General features: G+C 39.7%; 1 protein-coding gene across 14 annotated transcripts in view; it reads left to right on the top strand.

Annotated features, from left to right (window-relative positions):
• Positions 1-10,981, top strand: part of ST6GAL2 (ST6 beta-galactoside alpha-2,6-sialyltransferase 2) — a 69,553-nt gene extending 58,572 nt beyond the window's left edge. For all 14 annotated transcript variants that reach the window (XM_037528062.2, XM_037528068.2, XM_037528058.2 and 11 more), the window contains one exon: positions 5,866-10,981. In XM_037528062.2, coding sequence (XP_037383959.1) covers positions 5,866-6,137 — 272 coding nt within the window. In that variant the 3' untranslated portion in view covers positions 6,138-10,981. The remainder of the gene's footprint in view (positions 1-5,865) is intronic.
• The last annotated feature ends 16,649 nt before the right edge of the window (positions 10,982-27,630 follow it).

Raw genomic sequence — 27,630 nt, 5'->3', positions numbered from 1 at the left:
TTCTATTAACAATTTTGGATGTTTCTTTAAATATTTTACTAGGTAAAAGTAAGTTGATTTTAGTGTAACAATGATTAAGGTAAAGACTAAATGATTAAACTCTACTAGACTCTGAAAAACCATCTAATACATCTATATATGCAAACTAGAGTTTTATGGGGGAAACTTCATTCATCTAGAGTTTGTGATAATCTGAAAATAGGTTGTAGTTTGTTTTTTATTGAGATTTTGGAGCAAATAATTGGTATATATACTGCTGTTAATGCTGAATTAGATCATATGACATTTCATTAAGATCAGTTGAAATGCTTTTTAATTGGTTTGGTAATTATATTGTATTATTCAATATTTAAAAACATGCAGTTTGACAAATGAATGTCTCTTGAGTCATAACTGCCTGGAATAATTTGCAATTTTTTTTCTTCAAATGAATCCCTAGTTTGGACTCATTTGTAAAAACTGACAAAACTTAGTATTAATTGAATTATATTTAAAGATTTTAAAAAAGACTAACCACATGCCCTTTTGAATGACTTACAAAAATACATAAAAAGCTTCTAAACATTGATCTGCTTATTATAAGTCCAACCCCCTGCTGAAAGCAGTAAACTTTTATTAGTGATGAAAGCAGTTAATTTTTGGTAGTCTGTAACAAAATTACTTAATAAAACTTCCTTAAGTGATTTTTAAAATTATTTCTTGGATTAGCCTTGTATTAGGTGATTTGCATTCTTCTTTTAGGTAATCCTGAGCTATCTCAAGAAAGAAGACAAAAAAATAATAATAACATTTTTTGCATAACCAGATGTGAATTCTTTATGTTAATATGGCATGGACCAAAAACCTAATATGATACTTTGAATTTTTACACATACATTATCTGTACTAAAAATATATAACCTGACAGACTTGGGTAATGACACTTACAAAGGCCTGTTTACAAGATTAGTCCTTGACTGGCATCTGGCAACTTGTACTTGGGAAATTTTCCTATCCCCACCACTGATAAGTGTGTTTCACTTTGCCTCTGTGTGTATGCAAGCAATATGGTTTAAGCTGAACACCTGCTTTCTAAGTCTGGAATTTGGTTACATGCCAGGCCAAGACTGCCTGTGTGATCAGCTTCCAGAGGGAAAAAAAAAAATACACAACTTGAGCACTGAGTCTCTGGCAATCTCACATGTATTGCTGGGAGAATTAAGCAAATCCTGTGTGACCCACTGGGAGAGGACTCTGGAAACTTGTGCCTGGGTTTCCCTAGACTTCACCCCTTGTGCCTTTGCCTGGTTTTACCTTGTATTCTAGTATTGAGTTCCACTATGCCGGGTCCTTGGGTCCTCCTGCTTAGTCATCAAACCTGGAGGTGGGTTGGGAACTCCCAACACAGTATTTTATTGGTAATTCAGAGAAGATCTGAGAAATGTGTTGTTGGTACTTACATCATTTGTGAGTCAACATCTCAGCACTTTGGAGGACAGAGTAAAGTTATATTTGGTGGTAATGTTCAAACATTTTTCTCGATTCAGTAATTAAGACACTTGAATCTTCAAGTTCATCTAAGAATTGTAGGTTATGGGCTTGCTCCTGTTTTTAAATTTAAAAAATAGATTAGTTCATTAGTTTAATTTGTTTCTTTTTCCTTGAAATGGTCTCTAAATGATTAGCTCTGTGCCCAGTTTAATAAACGTTTGGTTTAATTGAAGAGACCTCCAACAGTATTGAATCCTGCAATATCTAATGCCACATTCTGCTCCTAGTGCACACTCTGAACTGTGCCACTGCAGTTATATGCTTCCAAACATTAATATTCCTTTGACAAAATATGAAGAAATTTCATCTTCAGGATTTTATGCATTATAAGATACTATTAACACAATGAAAAATTGATTTTCAGACTTAACCACATTTAATAATAATGATTTTTAGTATTTATTATGACAGTGAATCTAAACTCAAATATATGTGTACTAACATCTTTAGAAATTAAAAGACATATACCAAAGCAATTCACCATGTTCCCTAAAACAGTTTAAAATCATAAAAATATTCTCAGTTTTTGTACCATAAATTTTATCTACCTTTCACAGGTCCCTAACTAGTTGTAAATTAATTTGCCCTTTTGAAGGTGTTGCCATACCAATTCCCCTATCAATAGTATAGTAGGCTGCCATTTTGACACTTAGAATTGATTCTACTATTACTTAAATTTTAGGCTGCTGTGGGCCAAAACTTGTAGTTACAGGAGGCCACAAGTTCACATCAGAGTGCAAAATGGGATAGGAAATCATTGTTGGTAAATCTGTGTTGCATAGGCAAAAATCAAGATCAATTATGGAGATAACTGAAGATAAGAACCCACACATTCTTAAGCTCTATTGGTCTTCATTTTGGAATATCATGAACAAATTGACAAATTTCTGTATTTCTGAAACTCAAGATGTTATTTTAAAATACAAGTATTTATAAATGAAAATGCTAAAATGTACCTATCATTTTTAGTAAAGCTATAACTTTTTGCCTAATCTTATGAACAAAATCTATATTGCATATTTAGCAAAGACATGATTTAAAATATATTCACTAACTAGCAGCAAGAGTAAAAATTTTGTCTGGAATAGTTTCCAGAGAAAATAATCAGATTCAAGCATGTAACAACTCTTTGAGACCTAGATGCTAACAAAAAAGCACCTAGAGAAATTACATAGGATTTTCTTACTTGGGTGCCACTCAGCCCTGGAGTAGCTGCTGGATGTGCACAGCGGCTAGTACTTATGAGATAGCTTGGAAGCCCCTAATAGGAACTTTCAAAGAATACGTGTGTTAGACCAGCATGACCTCTGGTCCAGCATTTGGCTACAACTAGATCAGTATAGAAGCTGGAAGCATTTAGAACGCTTTATAGCCATGTGACATAACATAGTATCCAAATATGTAATCATTTTTCCAGTAATTCATTGCTACTGTATTTTACAGAAGTATTGTTATATGATGGATTGAATTTTTCTAATGGCTCTTCACCACAAATAGTTTAGGGTTATTTGTTTAAAAATCAGTATCTTGGACCCCAACATAAATCAGTGGAATCCAAATCTCTGGGAATGGGGACAAGTCCCAGAAAACAGCATTTTAGCAAGCTCTTCAGCTCATTCTTTTTCATGGTGAAGCTTTAGAACTGCCTTCAGAAGAGAGTCCACAGTGTGACTAGCATACATCTCAAGTACGGAATACCACCCCCCACACAAACATTTATGATTCAATTTAGAGTTTTTTGACTTTGGTATGAAAGTGATAGGCATTTAGTAGAAACCTTACTTCTAGTTTTGAATTGGGAGTCCTGTTTTTTACTTTTAGTGTGCAATAAATTCAATAAATTACATGAGCTATTCAGCACTATGCTATGCAATAAACTTTGTATTAGATGATTTTGTCCAACTGTAGATTAATGTCAGTGTTCCGAGCACGTTTAAGATAGGCTAGGCTAAGTGATATGTTCAGTGGATTAGGTGTATTAAATTTCTTTTCAACTACAATATTTTCAACTTAAGGTGGTAAAGAGAGGAAGATCTGTCTAACGTTCACTTTTGAAAGCCATCCACTTTAAGAGCCAGAGTTGCAAAGGTAACAAGTTCGGCTGAATTAACAATGGTCCCCATGGGTGAGATTATATTATTGACTCACACCAGGAAACAGAAATCTGTGGTTTCCAGATACAGTTTCACCCCTAGTTTAGAAGATGCCTTTGTGAAAGACACTTGTAAGCCTTTTCACTGCCCTCTGCAGGAAAATTGTTGTAATCTCTACACTGGTGGATGATGTGTTGAGTGTGAACGATGTCTCAGACCCTTTGATGTGGTTCCAGCAGTACCCACACAGCCACACACCATGCCCAGAAGGTAGGGGGAGCTACTGGGGCCTTGTGCAAGGATTCCTTCCCCTGCCCCTGATTAGCAAACACACTGAAGCCTCCTCAGCACCATAGAATGTACAGGCCTGTACATTCATTGGCAGAGAACACACACACCAAGCGGGTTTTTGTTTGCTATAGGATAAAAAGACTAGGAATAAAACAAAGAATTTAATTCTACCTGAGCACATGGGTTTTTCATTCATCTTGTCAATTCCATATAAATGATTTTATGTGGGGCCTCCCAGGTGGCACAGTGGTTGAGCACTGGGCTGCGAAGTGCACGCAGCCTCTGAAGCACCGGCTCGATCCCCAGCCGCTGGTGAGGGTCCCACATGGCGCAACAGACCTCTTCTGCCATGCCCACTGCTCCCCTCAGCAGTGTATTTCGTCAGTCTGCCTGTTCTGTTCCCTGCTCTGGCTCTGGTGAATCCTCTCACCCTCCCGCGCTTCTGACTGTACCCAGTGCTTGTATAAATAAATCTTTAAAAAAAAGAAGAGTTACATGCACCTCAACATTTAAAATAAATAAATAAATAGGTAGATAGATAAATAAATAAATGATTTTATGTAGAAGAGAAAAATATCCATCAATATTAGTAAGTGCTTATCAGAAGGAGGGAGACTTCTCTATTCCATCCTTGCATGTTCTGATGCTGGTGCCCACTTCCCTGGGAGACTACAGGAGGAAAGGCCTGGTCCTTAGGGAGTCTTTTCTTGGCTACCTGAATCGCAGTCACTTGCAGCTGACCCAAGCAAGAGGCCACTGCAGGGCAGTTTTAAGTCAGCCATGGAAGAGGAAGAGGAAACTGGTAGAACTGGGAGGAAAAGGAGAAGAATTGAGCATAACTCGAGGTTTTGAACAATTTCACTCCATGAATGTGAGCTGAATCTTGTCCTCTTTGTTAAGACCGTGCTTTACCTTCAGGCACGATAATGTGTCATTGTTCTAAAGTCACAACTTCAGCCTCCTAAACAGGATATCAGTGATGTCTCTGGAGCACCCCTTCTCCTGTTTCCTTCTACCCTTTGTCTCCCTGGAGCTCCTTCAGGTTTAAAGCTCCCCATGCAACCTTTCTGTAACCCCCAGGCACAATGAGCCCCCCCACCTCCTGTCTTCTCTCCCAGTGTCCATCATGCAAGACTTCCTCTGGTTTGGTGAATTTTTATGCTGTAAACAGGTCTGATGAATTAGAAATGATTGTTCTCTGCAGACAAATATTGCCTACAATAGGAGCTGTGTCCCTTTCGTTAAAGGGATAAATAAATATATATGTTTAATACATACATTTAATATATGTTTAAAGTGTGTTAACAAAGATGTTGGCAGTGAGAGGAAAAGAAATCCTTTCAGCTGAGATCAAGAATTAGATTTGTTCAATCATGACTCGGTTTTATAGCTCTCTATTTGAAATGGAATGGAGAGAGGGAAGCAGGGGAGGAGGGATGGAAGTGGGGGAGAAAACTTTAATACTGAAAGTTCCAGGGAGAAAAACAATTTTGTTAACATAAATCTTAAACTGTATCCTCAACTCTATCTCCAGCAACTATTTTTATGATTCATTTGTAATCACGCAGCTATTTTATAATCAATTTTTTATAACGTGTTTTTGGGAACATAACAGTCCTCATGCAAATCAGATGAGGCCTGTGTGCAGAATGTGATACATGATATTCTAAAGTGGGGATGCAAATCTGCTGCTCACTCGATTGCAGGCTCCTTAGGCTCCATAGCTTTGTCTTTCCATCCCTCATTCCTGGGCCCACAGTATCAATTGAATGAATACAACAGATGAACATGCCCTCACACCCTGAAGTCATAGCACTGCAAATCTGAAGATAACAAGAAAACAAATACAATGCAGGTGTCACTTGCCATGATTATTTGCTACCCCAGGCCAAAAAGTTTTATCCTAGTGCTTGGAGGTATTCATTGGACTCTCATTCACTTTTCTTGTCAGGGATCCTCATCATGATGTCCATGTGCAGCGAGGTGCATGTGTATGAATATCTCCCATCCGTCCGGCAGACAGAGCTCTGCCATTACCATGAGCTGTATTACGACGCGGCCTGCACGCTGGGCGCCTACCACCCACTGCTCTATGAGAAGCTCCTGGTGCAGCGTCTGAACACAGGTGCCCAGGGGGACCTGCACCGCAAGGGGAAGGTGGTCCTGCCTGGCCTCCGAGCCGTGCACTGCCCTGCACCCAAGCCTGCTGTGCCACACTCCTGAAAAGGGACTCTTGGGAATCAATGTGCAATAAGGTACTACTGTTGTACTCTAAGTCACGAGGAATACTTGAAGATATATTTTAGGCAATGTAGTATTGAGTGTCTAAACTGTAATTTAGTGGCGACCGCAAGAATTCTTCTCTTTCTAAGCCATTAAGTATTTATTACTGTTTTGAATTTACAAATGAAATTCAAAGAGATGAACGCTCAAGAAAGGTGCAAAAAACAGATAGAAAAAAACAAGTGTTTAACAGATGGATGCTATAACTCCAAAAATGTTACCCTTTTCTTATGCCATGGGCACCCCATTTCAGGACTGGCTTCTGTTACAGGTTTCAATGACATACTTCATTTTGTGAAAGAGTTTATACCCAGGAACATTCCCATCGAACTATGGTATCAACAGCATCTGCGTCACTTGTACGTGCATCCATCATTAAATAGCCTAGTATTTTGACAAACGACTGAATTACCATTCAGATATGTTTATTCTAACAGCAAGAATCCCAAGTACAAATTAGAAGGTGCATGTGTTTCCAAACCATTACATCCCTCAGCTGTGCTTCCCATTGCTTGCTAAATGTTTTGCATATCAGGACCAATTTCTAAAATTGTACAGTATCCATCTTGAGCAGCCTAAGGAAAAGCCAACCCCAGAACAGCACCACTTTGTTTTCCTGCAGTATGTCCTAACTCAACCAGGAATGTAGTAGCCACCAGATGGAAGGGCCATCACTGGCAAGTAAATACTGTCACGGGGCTGAAGGATGGCCCTGGACTTTGCCACCTTGTGACTCCTCCCCTGCCAGTCCTCCCTGAAGGCCTTTCATAGTTACTTGCATAAACAGTTGGACACCTATGGGGCATGGCACCTCCCAATCCAGAGGAATGTTTGGGGAGCAGTTATTCTGTATTTCTGGGAATGCACTATTGGGAACCCGAAAGGGTTGTATTGGATTTTCACTAATTCTTGCTATGGACAGACATTTAAGAGTCCCGATCTTTTTTTCACAGCTATGTTTTATGTCAGCAACATATTAAAGCCATATAATTAAATAAAATTGTGTGACAACATTCCCCTTAACAACAAGGAAACTATGTATATACTTCAGAGGGAAAGGCAGCTAGAGGGAAAAATTGTCATTCCAGGGTGTTAACTTTATTCAGTATTATTTATTTATTTTTTAATCTCTACTTTTGTCACTGATACATTGGGAAAAATTTTTTTTGCTATGAACATAGTGAAAGAGAAACATTTTGAAATACCTTAATTACATGTCCTACAATTTCAAGAGATCACCAAATCATATTTCAGTGGTGCAGTTAGGATTTCTTGACAATGAAAATGGTGGCTTAATTAGACACATTCTCCTTGGCAGGTGTGCGAACGCCAGGAGAGTCTAGTGGAAAGCTTTTTTTTTTGCTCTAGGATTGTTTTTTTCCCCAAAACACTCTTTGAGACCTCTTTCTTGGGCAGGAATTGTTTAGAGAAACTGACAGCTTCCATTTGGTGAGTCTACATCATAGAAGTCAGATTGGGATTAGACATGTCCTGTGGTTTAGTGTAATGGTGAAATATGTGTCACTGCAAAGTCCCAATCATGACAATATCCACTAAGTGCCCATTTTGAGAATTTCGTTTCCATGAAATGGGATGGATAATTTTATCCGACATGTTATCTTATGTCCAAGCAGACATGGTCACTTCACTTTTCTTTCCTTATTCCCTGTTTAGTGAGTAATGAATTCAAATGATTTGGGATGCTGGTGGGGTGAGCAATCCTCCTGCAAGCCATGGTTCTACCTAGACCTTCCAGACTGCCTTCAAATGCCCATGACATTGAACTTCCCTTTTCGTTTTCCTACTGGATTTCCTTGTCAGTGTCTTATCCATGACACCTCCTTAGGTGACATGAGAGCTTGACTAGAGGAAATTTTATTGGGGTCACTGTAAATATTCAAGTTCAAAAGCCCCAGAATATACTTCAAAGATTTTTAATAGCATTTTCTTATAGCACATGTACTTTTTCTTTCAGTCTTACTGAGGTTACAAGAAAGACTGAAGAACATAAAGGAAATTTAATTAAATTTTTTTAATTTATTATGACCTTAGAGACCCTTGAGAATCAGGGTCTGTTAAACATTCAGAAATGTGGTCTATTATGATAGCATAGTCTGGTCATTCTTCTATTTAGAAGTTTCAGTTGTTCAGCCTCTCAAAAACATTAGGCAGTTAGAATTAACATGATGACCACTTTTACTATTAGCCAAGTGATCCTAAGTAGCACTCTTTTGCCAGACATTAAGTCCTAATATTCCACATTTACTGAAATGCAATAAACACATGGCCTTTATTTGGAGTAGTTAACAATAAATGTTGTCCCAATGCATTTACCCCAGCTCTGTCCCTTTCAGAACCTTCCATTCTCTTCTGCAATAGGATGCTGATAAAATCCTTATGGTGCAACCTGAAGCCATTAAGTGGCTCTTTCCTCATTCTCAGGACTTGCAGTAGTCGTATTGCCTCACACTTCAAGATAACTTCACTTGATCTTTTTTTGTTTTTATTGTTGTCATCCTAAATAAATGTTGACCAGGAATGACAACTCACCTTCATCTGGGTTCCCCTTGCTGGCTTCCTCAGTACTTCTAGCAATAGCTGAGCAAGGCGTAGTGTTCTCAAAGTCCCCAGGGAAGTCCAGTGCTGGCCGTGTGTCCCTGGCCTTCCCCACTCAGTCCTTGTGGAGAACTTTGTGTGTAAGATCAAGAGGTAGTCGATTAATAGTTGCATGTAAGCATCATGCAATATGAGGAGTCTGAGTTAAATTGTGACATGTGAGGGCCTCCCCAGTGGCGCAGCAGTTGAGTGCTGGGTTGCGAAGCTACCCACAGCCTCTGCAGCGCCGGTTCGATCCCCGGCTGCTCCCCGGCTACCGGAGGAGGGTCCCACATGGCGCGCAGACCTCTCCTGCCGCCCGCTGCTCCCCTCAGCAGTGTACTTCATCAGTCTCCCTGTTCTGGTCCCTGCTCTGGCTCTGGTGAATTCTCTCACCCTCCCGCGCTTCGAACTGTACCCAGTGCTTGTATAAATAAGTAAAAAATAATAATAATAAAAAAGATTTATTTTAAAAAAATGTGACATGTGAGGGACTTTTGCACATCTTTCAATTTCTGGGTCTTTGATTTCTGCTGGGACACAGGGCTTAAGCCCCCTATAGCCTCCTGTATGTCCTGTGTCCTTTATCTCTCAGCCAGACAATCAATCCTGGACTGTCCAGTAATCATCTGTCATTGTAGCCATAGCATCTGGACAAAGCAATGTTGAAATAAATAATCATTAGCATTTTCTAAATTGGAAAATAAAAGTAACTGTTTAAAGCTACCATGGGATCATACTGTTACATGTTTATGAGCCAGTAAGTTCTGGTGGAACAAATTAATACCTTATGTTGTTGGTTCATCCTTCTGGGCAGTAACACTAATACCCACTGAATTAATCCAGTCCTGTTTGACTCTATTAAGTGGACTCAGTCCCACAAGAGTAATGGCATATGATGGGAGAATTTTTTGTGCACAAATGACATTATTAAAAAGTTTTCTCCAGCCTGTCAGATCAGTACACATGCTTGTTCCAGGCTGGTGGTCTGTGTTACCAGTCCTTTTCCTGCTTAGCTATTGGAGGGCAATAAGAGGGGGAGGGGATTTTCAAGAAATCTGTGATTGAATATATAGGCCAAATAGTCTCTACTATGTTCTTCCATATGATGTTTTGACTTCTTTCTGATATTTTAAAACTCTTACCCAGGGGTTACATGACGAAGGCAGCTACATTTAGAAATGAATTGCTTAGGTAAACTAAGCCTGGGCTCAAACTTGTTTTTAATACTCTAGGTTAATTTCTAGTGTGAAATGATTCTGCATGTTCCTGTCCCTTGGGCATTACTTAGACATTTGGCAAATGAAAGGTATTTCTCTGTCACTTCAAGGAAATGAAGTATATTGATAAGTTCTGATTCTTGTTTTATTAAGTGAGTGAAATGTTTTAGTAAGAAAAACTAATCCAGCATATTCCTCTACAAACTCAGACTAATGGAATTTAAAGAATTAATGACATTGATGTAGTTCTTACTCTGGTTATAAAAAGTGTTTATGTAGATATAGTTATATAATTGTATATATATACGTATCTACATACATGGTTGCTTTATATTGTCTTTTTTCATCAAACTGTATTTCTGAAAACTTTACAATAAATTTTAATTATGCAAACACAGTATCTTTTAAGAGAAGGAAGTGTTATATGTCCTTCTGTTAAAAACAATTTAGTCTTCCTACACAGTCATATTATACATGTCTTTGCTATGTTCAAAAGTTTGGCGAAAATATTTAAAAGGCACCATGAAGGTAGACCTGAAGACTGTATCCTAGATAGAAGCATCATTTAACTCTGAACTTTCATGAAAGTTTATCTGTAATTCATGACTCTTATGAGATTAGGGGAAGAAAAATTTACTGGTTCTGTGGGAAATAGTGTTCTTACTAGGTTGGTTTCAAACAAATTAAATGCATTGGTAATGTTAAAACCTACATTTATGATACCACACATTCTGTTTTACTTTAGATACAATACCAAGTTTTTCCGGTGGAAACCAGTAAACTTTTTTAACAGCTTGGGAATTTTTTTGTATAATAATTTTTAAAATGAAATGTGTACTCTTCAAACTAATTAAGGCTTGAGATTTTGCAGGAATCACATTTTAAAAGTGTTTGTACACATTTTAACACTTGGATATTTTCTATTTTGGTTTTGTATATTTTTATGTATACACAGTGTAAAGATTTTTTCTTGTAAATAAAACATGTTTTCATTTGTCTACAAGTTTCTGTTTTAATTTGTAGATGTTGCACAAATTATTAAGTGGCAAAATAATGAGCCACCCGCAGAAAAAAAGTCGCATAAAGCCAAAACATAATTAGAAGCCCATAAAAGAAGTAACAACAGAATGCCTTCAAACTATGAATGTGGACACAACCTGGGCCTGAAAACTAGAGGTGGGTTGGTTTTCTTCATTCAGTGATTAATCGCCACATGCAGGAGAGTAGCAGTAGCAAAATCAAGCACAAAAGGCATATTTGGGCCTGATGTTGACTTAATAATCCAGCATTTTAATTATTGCCTTGGGAGGCTTTCCCAGCTTGATGGGCCTTTAAGTCTGAGAGGATATAAATAACTTATTAGAGGAAAGCCTAGAGACAATGAAATCACCTACAATGTCACATTGGCTCTGGTATTTTCATACATGCCACATGAAGAGAAAGCCAGTTCCTCAGATGCCTAGAAAGAAATTCCCTGTTATGTGTACATTCCAGTTAGACTGTGAAGGAATCCTTGAAGGGAAACCTTGAGGGAGTTTGACAGGAGGACTGATGTGAGCACAGGGGGAATTCAAAAGATATAAATCACCTGTGACAGCTGTGCTGAATCAGAGAGGACTCCCACCGCCTTCTCTTTACCATCATTTTTCTTTCCCCACAAGATGACTGCTTGCTTCCAGATAATTAAAACGAAGACCTGGCTCTGTGGACCCTAATGAGGAGGGGCCGGAGATGAACACTCAGAGGATGCCTGTTCACGCCACAGAGCAGCTGGGAAGAAGCAGTTCCTGCCTGGAATGCTGAGGTGTGCACACAGGAGACTCCACAGCTGGGAGGCCCAAATGCAAGGCAGGATTGAGACAAAGGCAAAGGAATTATTTTAGGTTTCCATCAAAGAGGTGAGGGAGAGGGCCTCCCCTGTAGAGCAGTGAGTTGAGTGCAGCCCTGTGAGGATGTCTACAGCCTCTGCAGCGCAGGTTCGATTCCTGGCTGGCCAGGGAGATTCCCACATGATGTGGTGGACCTCTCCTGTCACGCCCACTGCTCTCCTCAGCAGTGTATTTTGGTCGTCTGCCTGTTCTTCTCCTTTCTCTCTGGTGAATCCTCTCACCCTCCCACACCTCTGGTCTGTACCCCAGCTCTTGTATAAAAATAAATAAATCTAAAAAAAAAAAAAAAAAAAGAGGTGAGGGAGGAATAAGGAGGCAGGAGTGAGAAACCATATGGGAAATGGAAAGCTAAGTGAGAGGGAATAAAAATAAGTGCCATGGATCTTAGATGCTAGTTGCATGAATGATATTTGGATATTAGTCATTAATTCAGAAACAAAATCACCGTATCATTGAAGAGTTGACACAGCTCCATGACCTGAAGTGCTGTTTTTTGGGGGTTTTTTAAAAGATTTATTTATTTGTTTGTTTGTTTGTGTATTTATTTATTTATTTATTTATACAAGCACTGGGTACAGTCAGAAGCACGGGAGGGTGAGAGAATTCACCAGAGGCAGCGTGGAGAGCAGAGCAGGCAGACTGACAAAGTATACTGCTGAGGGGAGCAGCAGGTGGCAGGAGAGGTCTGCGCGCCATGTGGGATCCTCGCCTGGTGGCCGGAGATCAAACCGGCACTGCAGAGGCTGCGGGCAGCTTCACAACCCAGCACTCAACGGCTGCGCCACCGGGGAGGCCCAAGTGCTGTTTTTAACAAACTCTGGTGCATAAAAACTGACGGAAGAGCACCCTTTTATACTATACCTCTGCTATACCCTCATTGCCCAGAGCAGAAGTTGGCTGGTTCTGGCCTACAGACTATTTTTTTGAAAATAAAGTTTTATTGACACAAAGCCAACGCTCATTTGTTTACATGTTGTATAAGTGCTGCACACAAAGGCAAGGTCGGGTGGTTGTAACAGAGATCTTATAGACTGCAGAGCCTAAAACATTTATTAGTTGGCTCTTTACAGAAAACATTTGCCAATCCCTGATTAAAAATACAGTTTATCAAGAACTGTTTAGGCAAAACTTGTGGTTGATGGTGTACATGTAGTAGTCACAAAACCACATGCTAACGTATATTATTTTATTATCCTCAAGAAATTTGGAGTCAGAGAGGTTAATGTATCAGCCTGCCATCACACAGCCAGGAAATCTCTGTCAGCCTTGCAATCCTTGTCGGACTTCAAAGCCCTGCTCAGATCCATTCTGCTCCAATATTCAAATATTTCAGACCTTAATAAGTTTCAGGTCTCAGCTTTGAAGGATAATTATACTTTGAATATTTTTGGTAATTGTATTTTGAAATTTGTGGAGATTAGCAGAGGACCAGGGCGTTTAAATTTCACTATGTCTCCAGAACACTAAAATGTCAGTCAAGTAACTTTTATTTTGTTACTGCAAGTCAGTTTCTCTCTGTCACAACCCTGTGAAAAGTGTGCCTCTGTTTTTGGCATAGAGAAAGCCAACACAGAGGATTGACATTTCATAAACCCTATTCCCAGTCACTGTCCTAACTAAATTGCATCATGCCAGAAAAACAAACAGTTCTTAAATAATGAGACACCAGATGAGAAACTGATCACAAAAGTCAAAGTAAAAGATAAATCAATGACTTGAGAAAAAAAAAATCTTCTGTTATTGTAGACTTCCTGATACTCTCAAAGGTGGAGGGGAAAAATAGAGTTAGAACATCAGGAGGCCCCTTAGTTATTTTAAAAGCTATGCCACATGAAGAGATTAGGAAGAGGACTTTGAACTGCTCTTAAGGTATAAAACCTGTTTGAGTGAGCACAGGACAGTGGTGACATTAGAGGAAGATATTCAGAGGCCTTTGTGGTTCTTCATGGGCCCCAGTAGATGAAAAGACTGAGGCAACAGCACTGCTTCAAAGGAGGGGAGGGGCTGAGAGACTACTCCCAGAGCTTACCTGAGACTGTGGAGGAGGGGAGCGCTCTTGGGACTATGCAGTTGTCCCTCTCTTTTCCTAATAAACCTGTCCTTTAAAATGTAAAAAAAAAAAAAAAAATGGAGCCAGCAACCAGCTGCCTGAACAACTCTCCTCTAAAATGCTGGTAAATAGCAGGTATGTCTAAGAAATGTCGTTATATGGCACAAAGGAAACGTGGCCACTTGGGCTAACAAGAAGCAGGTTTAATGCATCAGTGCTGACTCAGCAGATTTGCATCCAAAGGCTGAGCCCCATCTGTGGGACATCAGGGGCTTATATACACCTTCAGTTTCTACAAGGTTCCAGGTGGATTTGCATTGGCAGCTGTACATGATCTAATCGGACGTGGCTACATACTGAGAGGTGAGTTGTATAGTTGCATACCAAGGGTGAATAAAGGGTCAGCAGTCATGGGGCCCTCTAGGTCCATCCTGCCTCATTGAAGTATATGATCTAAGATTCATATCAGGGATTAAGTTGCATACCCAGAACTGAGCAAAAGGTTGTTACTCAGGTCCCCAGGCTGCTAATCCCAGCTCACCATGCTTCAGTGTAACTAAATCTCTTTCATCATTAAGCATAATTTCTAACATATCTTTGTTTTCATTTTTTATTAAGGTAATGTTGGTTTACATCATTGTTTGTATTTTGGAAGTATAGGATCCCCCCTTTTGCTGGTGATACCATAGCGCTCCCATCACCAAAGCGCCCACAGTCCACCATCGACTGTGGTTCCCCCCTCCTCATTTTGTTTTCACCACCCCCTCTCTGGATTCCTGTTCTATTGTCAGCTTTCAAGGGTTTTTATATTTGACCTTATATGACCCTTTATTTAGTTTCTCTGTATTCCACATATAAGTGACATATCTGATATTTGTCTTTCTCTTCCTGACATATTACACTTAGCATAATTCCTTCACACTCCATCCATGTTGACATGAATTATCCTTTTTTGCTCACTGAGTAGTAGTCCACTGAGTATGTATGCCACAAGTTCTTGATCCACTCATCTCTTTTTGGGTAATTAGGTTGTTCCCGTAGCTTAATGATTGTACATAGTGCTGCAATGAAAATGGAAGTGTAAGATTCCCTTCAATTTAGTATTTTTAGATTCTTTGGGTAGATATCTAGGAGTAGAATTGCTGGGACATATGACAGATCCATTTTTAATCTTTTGAGAAACCTCCACACTCTTTGCCATAGGTGCTAAACCAGTCTGCGGTCCCACCAGCAGTGTAAGAAGGTCCCCTTTCCTTCATACACTCCCCAGCACTTGTTTCTGGTCATTTTGACATGAGCAGTTCTCATGGGTGTGTGGTGGATCTTACTATGGCTTTGATTTGCATTTCCCTGATGATAAATGATGAATGTTTTTTCGTGTGTCTGTTGACTGTTTATTATGTCCTCTTTGGAGAAGTACCTGTTTGGCTCTTCTGCCTATTTTTTGATTGGGTTATTTGTTTTCTCTTTGTTGAATTGTATGACCTATTTGTAGATTTTGGATATCAGCCCCTTGTCAGATGTATGATGTACAAATATTTTCTCCCATTCAGTAGGGTGTCTTTGTTAGTTATAGACTCTTTCATTGTGCAAAAGTTTTTTAGTTTGCTCTAGTCCCAATTGTTCATATTCTCTTTTGTTTTGCTTGTTGTTGAAGAAAAATCAACAAAGAAACCACTAAAGCTTTATGTCACATCACTAAATTTAATTTCTATCCAGAATCTCCTTCCCAACAAGAGGTAAAAAGTACCATACTTTATCTAACCTAAGCCATCATTAAATATAAGATACACTGATCTTTATGTGTACCATGTTAAAGAGTTTATTCAAATAAATTTAGAAACCTCATTAGATTTATTAAATGATTCATGGATCCACAGCATCACATCCAGGAAGGGAAAAGGCTGTACAAGGCATTGCACAAAATGGAAGGAAAAGTTTTTATAGTTACAGAAAGAGGGCAGGCCAATGTTATTAGCAAAAAAAAAGAAAGTTTATTTCAGGCAAGCCATCTTCCCTTAGAAAATGCCAAAGGTTCTTATGCAGATGACCTCACTGTTGCTGATCTGGAAATTCCAGATTCATTTAGAATTCCACTATGGGGAAAAGCTAACACTGCAATTAAGTTAGGTATTAAGTTTTTTTGTTTGGTTTTTGGGAGGATGGGGATTAATGTCTCCATTGGTCTGCTGCTTTTAAAATGCTGCTTTAAACTCTAACAGTATTTTATCTCTCACTGCGGTGCACACTGTTGAACACAATAGTGGGTATTGAAGAGTTGAACTGTGGCTCATCAGAATTGAGACATGAAGTGTAAAGTACATACTGGCTTTCTAAGATAGTATAAAAAGATGAATACAAAATATCTCAACTTTGTTCATTGATTACATCTTGAAATGCTATTTTAGATATATTTGTTTATATATTTTTTTTTTTGCATGGAAGAACCAGGGTGTAGGCCAGAGGTGTGAAGGATGAGAGGATTCACCAGAGACAGAGTGGGGAGCAGATCAGGCAGATGTATTGAAATACACTGCTCAGGGGAGCAGCAGGAGAGACAGGAGAGGTCTGATGTGCCATGTGGGTCAGCTCTCAGGCCTGGATAGAACTCAGACAGTAAAGGTGACAGCACTGAGACAAGCCCTAGGCCACCAGGGGGGCCCCTAGATATATTGGTTTAAACAAAAAAATTATTAAAATTAACTTTACCTTTTCTTTTTCACATTTTAAAAAAGCTTACTAGAGATTTGAAGTTACGATATTGCTCACATTATATTTCCAGAAAAAAATAGTAACTTTGAGTGTTTTTGAGAACATAGTCACTATTTGAGTGTTTTTGAGAACACTTTTAGACTTATTTAGATACCCTTGTACATGCGGAAAAGTAAAATAAGTGAAACAGATAATGTGAGAAATTCTTAAAACATGTATCCAGATTCTTTTCTTCTGAATCACTTTTTCAGAATGTCGTTAATGTCTAATTATTTTTTAAAAAAACAATTATTTTTAATTGATTAGTTCTATCAGATGCAGATGACTTTATTTTTTTTTTAAGATTTATTTATTTATTTATACAAGCACTGGGTACAGTCAGAAGTGCAGGAGGGTGAGAGAATTCACCAGAGCCAGAGGGGAGAGCACAGCAGGCAGACTGATGAAGTACACTACTGAGGGGAGCAGCGGGCATGGCAGGAGAGGTCTGTTGCACCATGTGGGACCCTCACTGGTGGCCGGGGATCGAACTGGCACTGCAGAGGCTGCAGGCAGCTTCGCAGCCCAGCGCTCAACCGCTGCGCCACCAGGGAGGCCCCGTTAATGTCTAATTCTTCCAAATTGTCCTCTGCATCATCTAAAAAACATTAGAAATTTTTCTAAAATTGTACTCTGCACAAGGATTTCTTTCTAAGCTACTAGCATGTTCTGCAATTTGAACATCTACACAGAAAATGACAAATACCTTGGTATAGCTAATTAGCAAATAGTGATTTCAGGATACATTTCAACTTCAGAAATCTTAAAATATGAGGAAAAACAGATCTTGATATTAATGAAAACAGTATTTCTAATTTAACTTGGGTTTAATTCCATCTTTCTTGAGAATTGTGCTTAAGTTTGGGGATGCAGAAAAGCACTTCTGATATGACAGAGTCAGACCCTCCAGAAAGGCAATTAGAACACTGGCAACAATTGTACATATGAGTCATCCATTTATAGATATGTGTATAATCACTTAAAAATCTTTTAAAATGCCAAAATAATTAGAAAACAATGATTATTTCTGGAAGTTAGAAGAATGAGTGATTTCTATCTTATCCTAACATTATATTTCACACATTTTAAAAGGATCTGTAAATACAATTGCAAAAAGCAGATGTTAAAAATATTCAAAAGATCTTGTGATCCAGTGGGGAGAGCACTGGATTTGAAGGTGTGCTTTGTCAGGAAAGAAAAGTTCATGTCCTACTTTTTGTTTACTCACTTATTTAATCCAAATGATACAGGTATTAGAACTCCCAAATGTCGACACAACACAGACTATTACAGTACCCAGTCCTCCAACAGTCCCCACCACCACAAACCAATCTAGACTCTGGGCATCTGGGATCACATTATTGATCACAAAGGCCAAGTTCAGTCCTTGCCTCCTAAGCAAGCTATTCAAACTTGTGTAAATTACATACTTTCAAGTTCAGCTTCCTCATTTGTAAAATAGATAATAATGCTGAATTATTGCAATTATTAATTTAGACAGTGCATGTAAATTATTTAGCACAGAGTGTGACACCTAGTATGAATTATTGTTGGTTTTATTATATTTTGATCTCATTCTAATCCATCTAAATAATTAATAGAAGGGAACATTGATGGATGCTAAACATTGTAGATGGTTGTTTTGTCAGAGGCGTTTTGTCTATTTAAACTTTAAATGTGAAATAAAACTATGATTCCAGTAGAGCCTTGTTTTCAAGGCTCTCAAACTAAATTCTGCAGGAATCCTCTTTTATGAAATGAGAAAACACAGGTAAATATGCTTTTGAACTTTTTTCTTATTTCTATCCTTTTCATATATAGTGGATCTGCACTTGCTGTCCAGAGGTTTGCAATTTATTTTCCTAAGGAAGAGGTTAAACATCTCTAAATGATTCTTTTCATAATCTATACACTCACTAAGCAAAACAAAGAGAGCAAACAGAGGGAATGTAAATAGCACAGTCACTATGTGTTTTCTCTCCACACATTTTCACTCTATTTGAGTTTCACCACTGATGGTGTGTGTTATCTGTTGCTATATAGCAAACCATAATGGCTTGAAACAATGCCTGGGCACTATTCCTCATGCAACAGATTCAACCTCTAGCTTCTCTCCTTTCCCTAGTGGCCTGGGAATCCCAGCCCTTTAGTTACATGGTTGGTTCTCCTGGCCACCCTTTGTTAGCTGCTTCTCCAAGCTCTCATTCATTTAACAAGAGACACTTTTAAAGCTTGAGATAGTTAGGAAATGTCAAGGTTTTGGGGGCCCCAGAACCAGGAACTATGAATGAAGACCAAATATGTATGACCAGAATATGAATAACCAAAATATATATTCCTCATGAATCACAATGCCATACTATCAAAAGATTATTTCTCAGATTTGAAGGTAATAATGACCTATCACCAACAGGTGCTATACACAGCAAAATGATATAAAAATTTGCTGGTTTATATTGAGAGAAGCCCACAGAACATGTAGATACCTACCTACCGATGGTAGGTATCTACTTATGGTAGGTAGGTAGGTAGGTGGGTGGGTAGGTAGGTGGATGTGCACGTGAATGGACAGACATATTTCGGGATAAAATATTTGACCATGCTGTTTCAAACTGTCTCCCGAGTTATCCATAAGGCTGCCAACATGAGTGGGTGTCACGGTAAGCTAAGGCATTGCAGCACATCCAAGCTGCTGGGCAAGATGCCCTACACAGGGCCCAAGTGTGCCAGCAGATGCCCTGGGGTCTATAGTGAGCCCTGATGTGATCTGAGATGCACATATAAGAGCTTAGTGTTTTCGGGCCTCCCAGGTGGCGCAGCGGTTGAGCGCTGGGTTGCGAAGCTGGCCTCAGCCTCTGAGGTCCGGGTTTGATCCCCGGCTGCTCCTCGGCCACCGGAGGAGGGTCCCACATGGTGGGCTGAGCGCAGACCTCTCCTGCCGCCCGCTGCTCCCCTCAGCCCGCTGCTCCCCTCAGCAGTGTACTTCGGTCCTTCTATCTGCTCTGCTCCCCGCTCTGGCTCTGGTGAATTCTCTCACCCTCCTGCACTTCTGACTGTACCCAGTGCATGTATAAACAAACAAACAAATAAATAAAAACACATGCCTCTTTATAAAAAAAAAAAATAAAGCAACATTTAAAAAAAAAAAAAAAGCTTAGTGTTTTCTAAGTCATCAGATGCACAAAACAAGGCAAAGACAGCTGCTGTCCACCATCAAGTAAGCTGGTAACAAACTGGACCCTGGCAAGTTCTAAAGGCACAAATAAGTTGCATGAGCAAGCAGCTCAAGCTCCTGTGCTCCTCATCCTGCACTAACACCTTTCCTTCGGCCCACACCATGGCTCAGCAGGCAATTCCCAGTTACCAGTTAACTAAGGATGAAACAATGCAGGTCTCATTTTTCAGACAGTTCCACATATTATGTTGTATAGTCAAAAGTGGACAGCACTGAAGCTTTACACAGGAGTGGCTGCAAAAGCAGAGGGGAGGATGATCATCCTGGATTGTTCACTTGCCTGCAAGGACAGATGCCACAGGTATGGAACTACATTAATGGAGAGATTATGGCTAATGGTTCCACAGGACATTCAGGGACTTGGAAGAATGAAAAATCAATGACAAATCACTTTAGGGACAAAAGCACTTGAATGGACCTTTCTAAAGCCACATAGTATGAGGATATCCATCTCTTGCAAATACTTCCCGAACAGCAGTAGCCACAGAAGTGGCTGTCATTGAACAGCAGGATAAGCTATCCTGGCATTAGATATCAGTCACTGCCAAACTTCCCTAAAACCTGCCCAGTAGGCTACCAGAGGATTAGGTGGTCATGCAAATGCTCAAAAATTAGCATCCAAACCAAGGCTTGTGTGGCAATAGCCTCTGCTAAGTGCTGAGCTGCCAGCAACAGAGAAGACCAGTTTCTATGATTTAGTGACGTCTACCTGGTTGGAACCTTGCACCTCCTCATCATGGAAAGGAAAGGGGTTTATAATTCTCCAGGGAATGATTACTTACATCTAATATGCACTTTCATACCCTGCCTACAATACTTCTATCATTTCCTCAATTCATGAACTTTTTTTTTTAAGAGGTGATTTTATTTTATTTATTTTTTTAAAGATTTATTTATTTATTTATGCATACAAGAGCTGGAGTGCAGGCCAGAGATGCAGGGGTGGGGAGGTGGTGAGAGGATTCACCAGAGACAGAGCGGGGAACAGAACAGGCAGATGTATTCAAATACACTGCTGAGGGAATCAGCAGGCGAGACAAGAGAGGTCTGCTGCACCATGTCGGTCACCTTCCTGGCAGGCCGAGGAATCGAACTCATGCTACAGTGGCTGTGGATAGCTTCACGGTGCTGTTTCTTAACCCCTTGCACCACCAGGAAGGACCCGATTCATGAGCTTTTAAAGATTTCATCTATCATCGTACCGTTCTACAAGGCAAGATTTCTGAGAGGTAACTCATTTTATAAAGTGGGAAGTGTGAAGATGGACTATAGAATCCACATGCCAATCACCACAAATTACAGCATCAGCAAGGTAGCACCAACATGCCATATACCCTACAGGGTGACCTGTTTATTTGGCATTTTGTCCATTACTAGCATTCACAGGTCAAGCAACCTTTCAGAAACCACTAACAAAGTATTGGCTCCCCCTTTTTTATTACATGGGCTTTGTTCATGTGACTCCTCATACCAATGGAATTTGAATACATGTGTACATGCCCAACAGAGGCATTTTTTTCCCAATCACATTTCTTTGGTGCTTAGAGCTATTCTTTTGAAGGACACACCAGAATTTAAATTCTCATTATTGAAAGTTATTCTTACATCCAAAAAATGCCTTAATGACTTACTAAAATCTGCTAAAATTTGATGTTCCTTCCTTAGATGAGTGATCCTGGCACATAACTGAAATCTCACTGCAAATCTTTCAAGGCTGCTGACCACAACTAATACCCTGTCTGTGTTTCTTCCCTCCCCAGACATTTTCCACAAGCCCCAAGTGTATAAGCTGCTACAATTCAATGCTAAAACATTTATTGTGCTCAACTAAACGCTTTTCAAGTATGTTCAACATTCTGATGGGATGTGCATGCAGGAACAAGCCCAGACTTTTTGATGATCTCTTACTGGCTTTTGGTAGAGGAGCGGAGTCCTGAGAGTGTTAATGACTGGAATATGCTGCCATAGTCTATTGGCCAGGACAGTAACAACACCAACTAACCAAGAAGTTTCCAAAACACACACACAAATACATCTCATTGACTCGGTGTCTTCAGAACCCAGCATGAGGAAGGTCCACAATCAGTGCTCATTCTAGAATTTGAATTTTAAAATAAGATTCAACTGGAATATTGGTTTAATTTATTGGTAAAGTTCTAGTCATATCATTCATTAAAGTTCTATAAGAAAAGTTTAACAGCTTTATTATCTATTATGAAATAACACTGTTCTTGGTGTTTTTTCCATGCACTTCATTAATCACTCTGAGTCAGTAATATATAATCATAAGGTCAAGCTTTGCATTCATAAAGGAGTCCTAACTGCATACATACATGTCTATTAAGAATGCCACAATTTATAATAACAGGTGATAAACTATTAAAATTGCTAGAAGGCTTTACTTTTGTTTACTCTTACTATGCTCTTAAAAAATTCTTAAATAGAATACTGTTTTTTATCACTTGCAAAGAAGAGGGAACATATCAGAAAAGAAAAGGACAATAATTATTTGCATTGAACACACCACAAATATAGATGGATTCTTGTATAACATACCCTACAGAAATAAAAGTATTAAGCCTGTTCTATGTACCAGGTAGTCTAGTTGGTGAAGGACTCAAAGAAGAAAAATATAAGGTCTGTATTCTTTACAGATTTTACAGAACAGACAGAAATATGGGTAAGCAAACTGTTGCTATTCAGCGGGCAACAACCTTTGTTCTCACTCCCTGGAGTCCACAGAGTCAGTGTGGGGAAAGCAAGAGGACACGGTCCACATAGCACTCTGAAGAGTGAATCGCTCTGCTAACTACCCAGAGTCACTTAGGAAATGAGGCAAGCTGGTAGTTAGAAAGCTCCAGTCCCTGCTATCAGGGACCACCCTGTCAAGGAGAGGGGAATAGCCCCACCTGCATGGGAGCGACCCTAGGGAAGTATTTGCATGTCACAATACAGATGGGATGGGAGGTGGAATTCCTGGCCTGACTCTGCTTTAACACAGGTTGCTTCCTCCAGCCCTAAGATGAGCACTGTGAATGGGTTACTGACCTTAGTTTATGGTCCTGTTGAATAACAAAACAAAAAGCATGTAAGGACCAAACTGCAGTGATTAAGGGTCTATTGTCTGGCTGCTGGTAAGTTTCTTCAGCTTCCTTGGTCTCTTGTCTTCCAAAACAAGACCATTCTATTAGTACTGACCTTCCAGGTGGTTGAGTTCAATGAGGGAACCTGGATGAGGTTCTCTGAAGGTACACAGCACACTCTCATGCTCACCAAGTGGGAGCTGTTCTGCTTATTTCTCTGGTGACCAGAATCAACACAATTTTCCCAGACAACACTCAAAGCAAAACTTTTCCCTAACAGTGCTCACTTTTTGTTGCTGAGAAAGATGGTGGCTTTCCAGAGGAATGGCGATGAGCTATGCCTGTGCAGGGAAGGCAGCTTTACCTTTCTCTTGGGACCAGCGCTGCCATGGGGTGCTGTCAGCATGTTCCCCCACAGATGTAGGCTTGCAATGTGGGGCCGTTCTCTCTGATATTAGTCTCAACGCCACAGCCCCAGGCTGATTTATTTTTCCTCCAAGCAAAGACTCCTAATTCCTTCCAATGAAAACTACACTTCAGTAACATCTCAGAGCTCAATTTAAAGAGAAAATAAGATTTGCTACAGTAATTAACCAAGAAGAGAGACAAGATATCTTAGAAGAGTGATTCAAATTATTCCAATGCTGAAGTTAATAGGAAGGTTTTTATTTTTTTTTTTGCTTTTCTCCCTTGAGGTTATGTTGATCTGCTGAATTAGTAGTGCACCTCAACTCATTAGTATTCCTCACAGGGAAGTTCTGCTATAAAATAAAAAGAGATGACTATAGACAGAATACTACAATACTGTCTCTCCCTGGAATATTTCCAAGGGCTATCTGGTTTATTCACCCTTCTCTTTCTCAGCTGGATGATTCCTGCTCATTCATCCATGGATTCCCATTATTAGAGAAAAGGGAGACAGGAATGTTAATTTCATATCATGCTAAATGAAATAAGCAAACATAGAAGATTACTATATGATGCCACTTATGTGAAGAATGTAAAACAGTCAAACTGAAAGAAACAGAGAGCAGGAAAGTGTTTGCCAGAATGGGGGAATGGAAATATGGGGTGGTATTGATCAAAAGGTACAAAGTTTCAGTTATGGAAAATGAAAAAGTCCTAGAAATCTGTTGTATAATTTAGAGTCTTATTATAAACTTAAAAGTTTGCTAAAGAGTAAGAGCTTATGTTAAGTGTTCTTATCACAAAATAAAGAAGGCAGGAGGAAACTTTGGGAGGTGAGGATTATGTTTTTGACATTGTTACAATGGTTTCATACATGTATATCTATCTCCAGATTCATGGAGTTGTAGATATTAAATATGCACAACTTTTTGTACATCAATCATACCTCAATAAAGTGGTTTTATTTTTTTTTAAGATTTATTTATTTTTATACAAGAACTGGGGTATAGGTCAGAGGCGCTGGAGGGTGAGAGGATCAGGAGGGTGAGAGAATTCACCAGAGACAGAGCAGGGAGCAGAAAAGATAGACAGACTGAAACACACTGCTGAGGGGAGCAGCAGGCAAGGCAGGAGAGGTCTGCCATGCCATGTGTGTAGCTCCCTAGCCAGCCAGGAATCAAACCCGTGCTGCAGAGGCTACTGACAGCTTTGCAGCGCTGCGTTCAACCCGCTGCGCCACCGGGGAGGCCCAACAAAGTGGTTTTAAATAAAAGAAACAGATGGGGCCTCCCCGGTGGCTCAGCGGTGGAGCGCTGGGCTGCAAGCTGCCCGCAGCCTCTGCAGCCTCTGCAGCCTCTGCAGCACCAGTTCGATCCCCAGCCGCCAGCAAGTGTCCCACATGGTGCACAGGCCTCTCCTGCCACCCGCTGCTCCCCTCAGCAGTGTACTTCGGTCCTTCTGCCTGTTCTGCTCCCCGCTCTGGCTCTGGTGAATTCTCTCACCCTCCCGCGCTTCTGACTGTACCCAGTGCTTGTATAAATAAATTAATTAATTAAAAAAAAAGAAACAGATGAAGTCAATTTTAATACATCTTTTATTTGACCTGGTATGTCTAAAATATTGTCATTTAAACATAAAACCAATATAAAAATTAGTAGTGATTTTTACAAAAAATCACTATAACCTTAAAAAATTGCTTTACTAAGTCATTAAAACCTGCATGTATTTTATAGTCACGGGTCATCTCAAGTCATATTAGCCCCATTTCAAGTGCTCATTGGCACATAACTGAATAACACAGCATACATCTGAAAGAATTCTGCCTTTGGCTTTTTTTTTTAAGATTTATTTATTTACTTATACAAGAACCCGGGTACAGACCAGACGCGCAGGAGGATAAGAGGATTCACCAGAGAGATAGCAGAGAACAAAACAGGCAGACTGACGAAGTACTCTGCTGAGGAGAGCAGCGGGTGAGACAGGAGAGGTCTGCTTCGCCATGTGGGACCCTCACTGGCTGGCCGGCGACGAACCTGCGCTGCAGAGGCTGTGGACAGCTTCACAGTGCAGCGCTCAACTGCCTGCGCCATCAGGGGAGGCCCTGCCTTTAGTTTTTGGAAATTGTGTGTCTCTCTGTGTGATTCCAGCTGCATGTACTTACAGACAATATGGACACCTATTGTCCATGAGTAATTGGCCTTCCTTTTACTTTTAGGAAGGATTCGCCTCTTCATCCCTCAGTTCACAGCTTCCTAGGAAAGAGTAGGCATGAATGCACAAAAGTCGTATAGCTGCCTTCAGAGGATATCCAAAATCCATGGTATTTTGTCATTATTATCATTATCAATACTCCAATGGGCTGAGATGACTATATATAAGAAATCTGGTGCACAAGAATATTGGGGACCCTGGAAGTCACCAATAGTACAGGAGGGGAAAGTCTGGAATGTGCCAAGGTTCAAGCTCTGAGTCTGAGAGTAAAAGGAAAAGACTTGTTCTGCTTACAGCATGTAATGATATTGGAAACACTAACAATATGAACTTCTTAGGAGGGAAGATTGGGGGGGGGGGTGTTTGTGTGTGTTTGTGTGTGTGTGTGTCTGTGTGTAAGTGCCATATAACCCAAAGCTATAATGGTGGGGACAGTGCCCTCAGTGTTACTGACTGACAGCAGCACTGTGGCAAGAGGCTTCCCCTCACGGAGCCAAAAATAAATAAATAAATAAAGTTCTGTATAATGCAGGAAAAAAAAAAAAAGAATTCATGACAGCCTTTGGGAGCAGTGCCAGCTGGGGCTCAGGACAGATCCTTTCCTGTCCAGGAAATGCCCTTGGTGCCTGGTAACAGGAAGCTGGTCTTAGAAACAAGACATACAGACAGCAAGGACTAAGATGAGGCCTTGTAGCCTTGTTCTGAGTATGGTCTGCAAACAGCACAGCCACCACCGGTTGCTGCTCAGACAAGCGATCTCAGGCCTCACACCACCTCAGAACCCACATTCCAACACTGTCCTTAGAGGAGCTTCACACACACACACACACACACACACACACACACACACACACACAAAATTTAAGAGCATCTGCTTCAGCGAATTTTCCACTTTTCTCTAGAAGGCACTAATCACCAGAGCTGACCTCTGGGGTTCATTCAGCATCCAGAGAATCAAGTAGAAAGGTCTCCAGGGTTTGGCAGGAGGTAAAGTTGATTGGTGAAAGCAATGTCATCAAAGGTGGACATACCTTTTGTAATACTAGCTATATTGTTCTACACTTGAAACCAAAATGCTAAAAGTAAATAAACAAAAGTAAATAAAAAGTGAAGTAAAAGTATATATATATATATACACACACACGTATATAAATACATATTAAAAATATTCAAATGATTTTGTATATTTATATACTGTATTATATATACTAAAAGTGTGTGTGTGTGTGTGTGTGTGTGTGTGTATACTTTATATATCTCAGAAATTGGCTGGCTGTCCCCTCCCACCATGGACTGTGCCTTGCATGTCCAGGGAAGGCTTTAGATGTGAATGTAGAACACTGAAAGATGGAGACAATTTAGATGGGCAGAGTGATGGAGATGAGGAATGATAAGAGCCAGGGCATGGAGCCACTGAGAGGACCATTAACTTAGAGTAGTGACCTGCCCAGTGGATTCTCAGGGGCCCAGCCAGACTCTGTGTCTGTCTCCTACTGAGATTTTAGAACCTGAATCTTCTGGAACATGAGCTGTCAGGAGATAAGAGAAACATCATGTGTTGGTCCCCATGAAAATTAAATGGCAATGCATCCATTCAGCTCTTCATTCAAATATGTTTATTAAAGATTTTTCATGAGCAAATCAAGAAAAGGGTATTAGGTGAATACTTATAATACTAGCAATATTGTTCTACACTTGAAACCAAAATGCTAAAAGTAAATAAACCAAAGTAAATAAAAAGTGAAGTGAAAATATATACATATATATTAAAAATATTCAAATTATTTATGTATATTTATATACTATATTATATGCAACTAAAAATATGTGTATTTATCTTATCAACTCTTGCTACAACCCACTGAAGTCAAATTGAAGGTAGAGTGATTTGGAATAGTGTGTTGGGGGGGGTCAACATAAGTGATGTGGATGAAGATACAAGGAACCTTAAAGGAGAGATCAATGACGCCCATCATTAGAATTGACACCCA

This window comes from Talpa occidentalis, unplaced genomic scaffold (assembly GCF_014898055.3).
Source record: "Talpa occidentalis isolate TD23 unplaced genomic scaffold, MPIMG_talOcc4v2.1 talOcc4.5, whole genome shotgun sequence".
NCBI lineage: Eukaryota > Metazoa > Chordata > Mammalia > Eulipotyphla > Talpidae > Talpa > Talpa occidentalis.
This window is presented reverse-complemented; position numbering and strand designations above follow the sequence as displayed.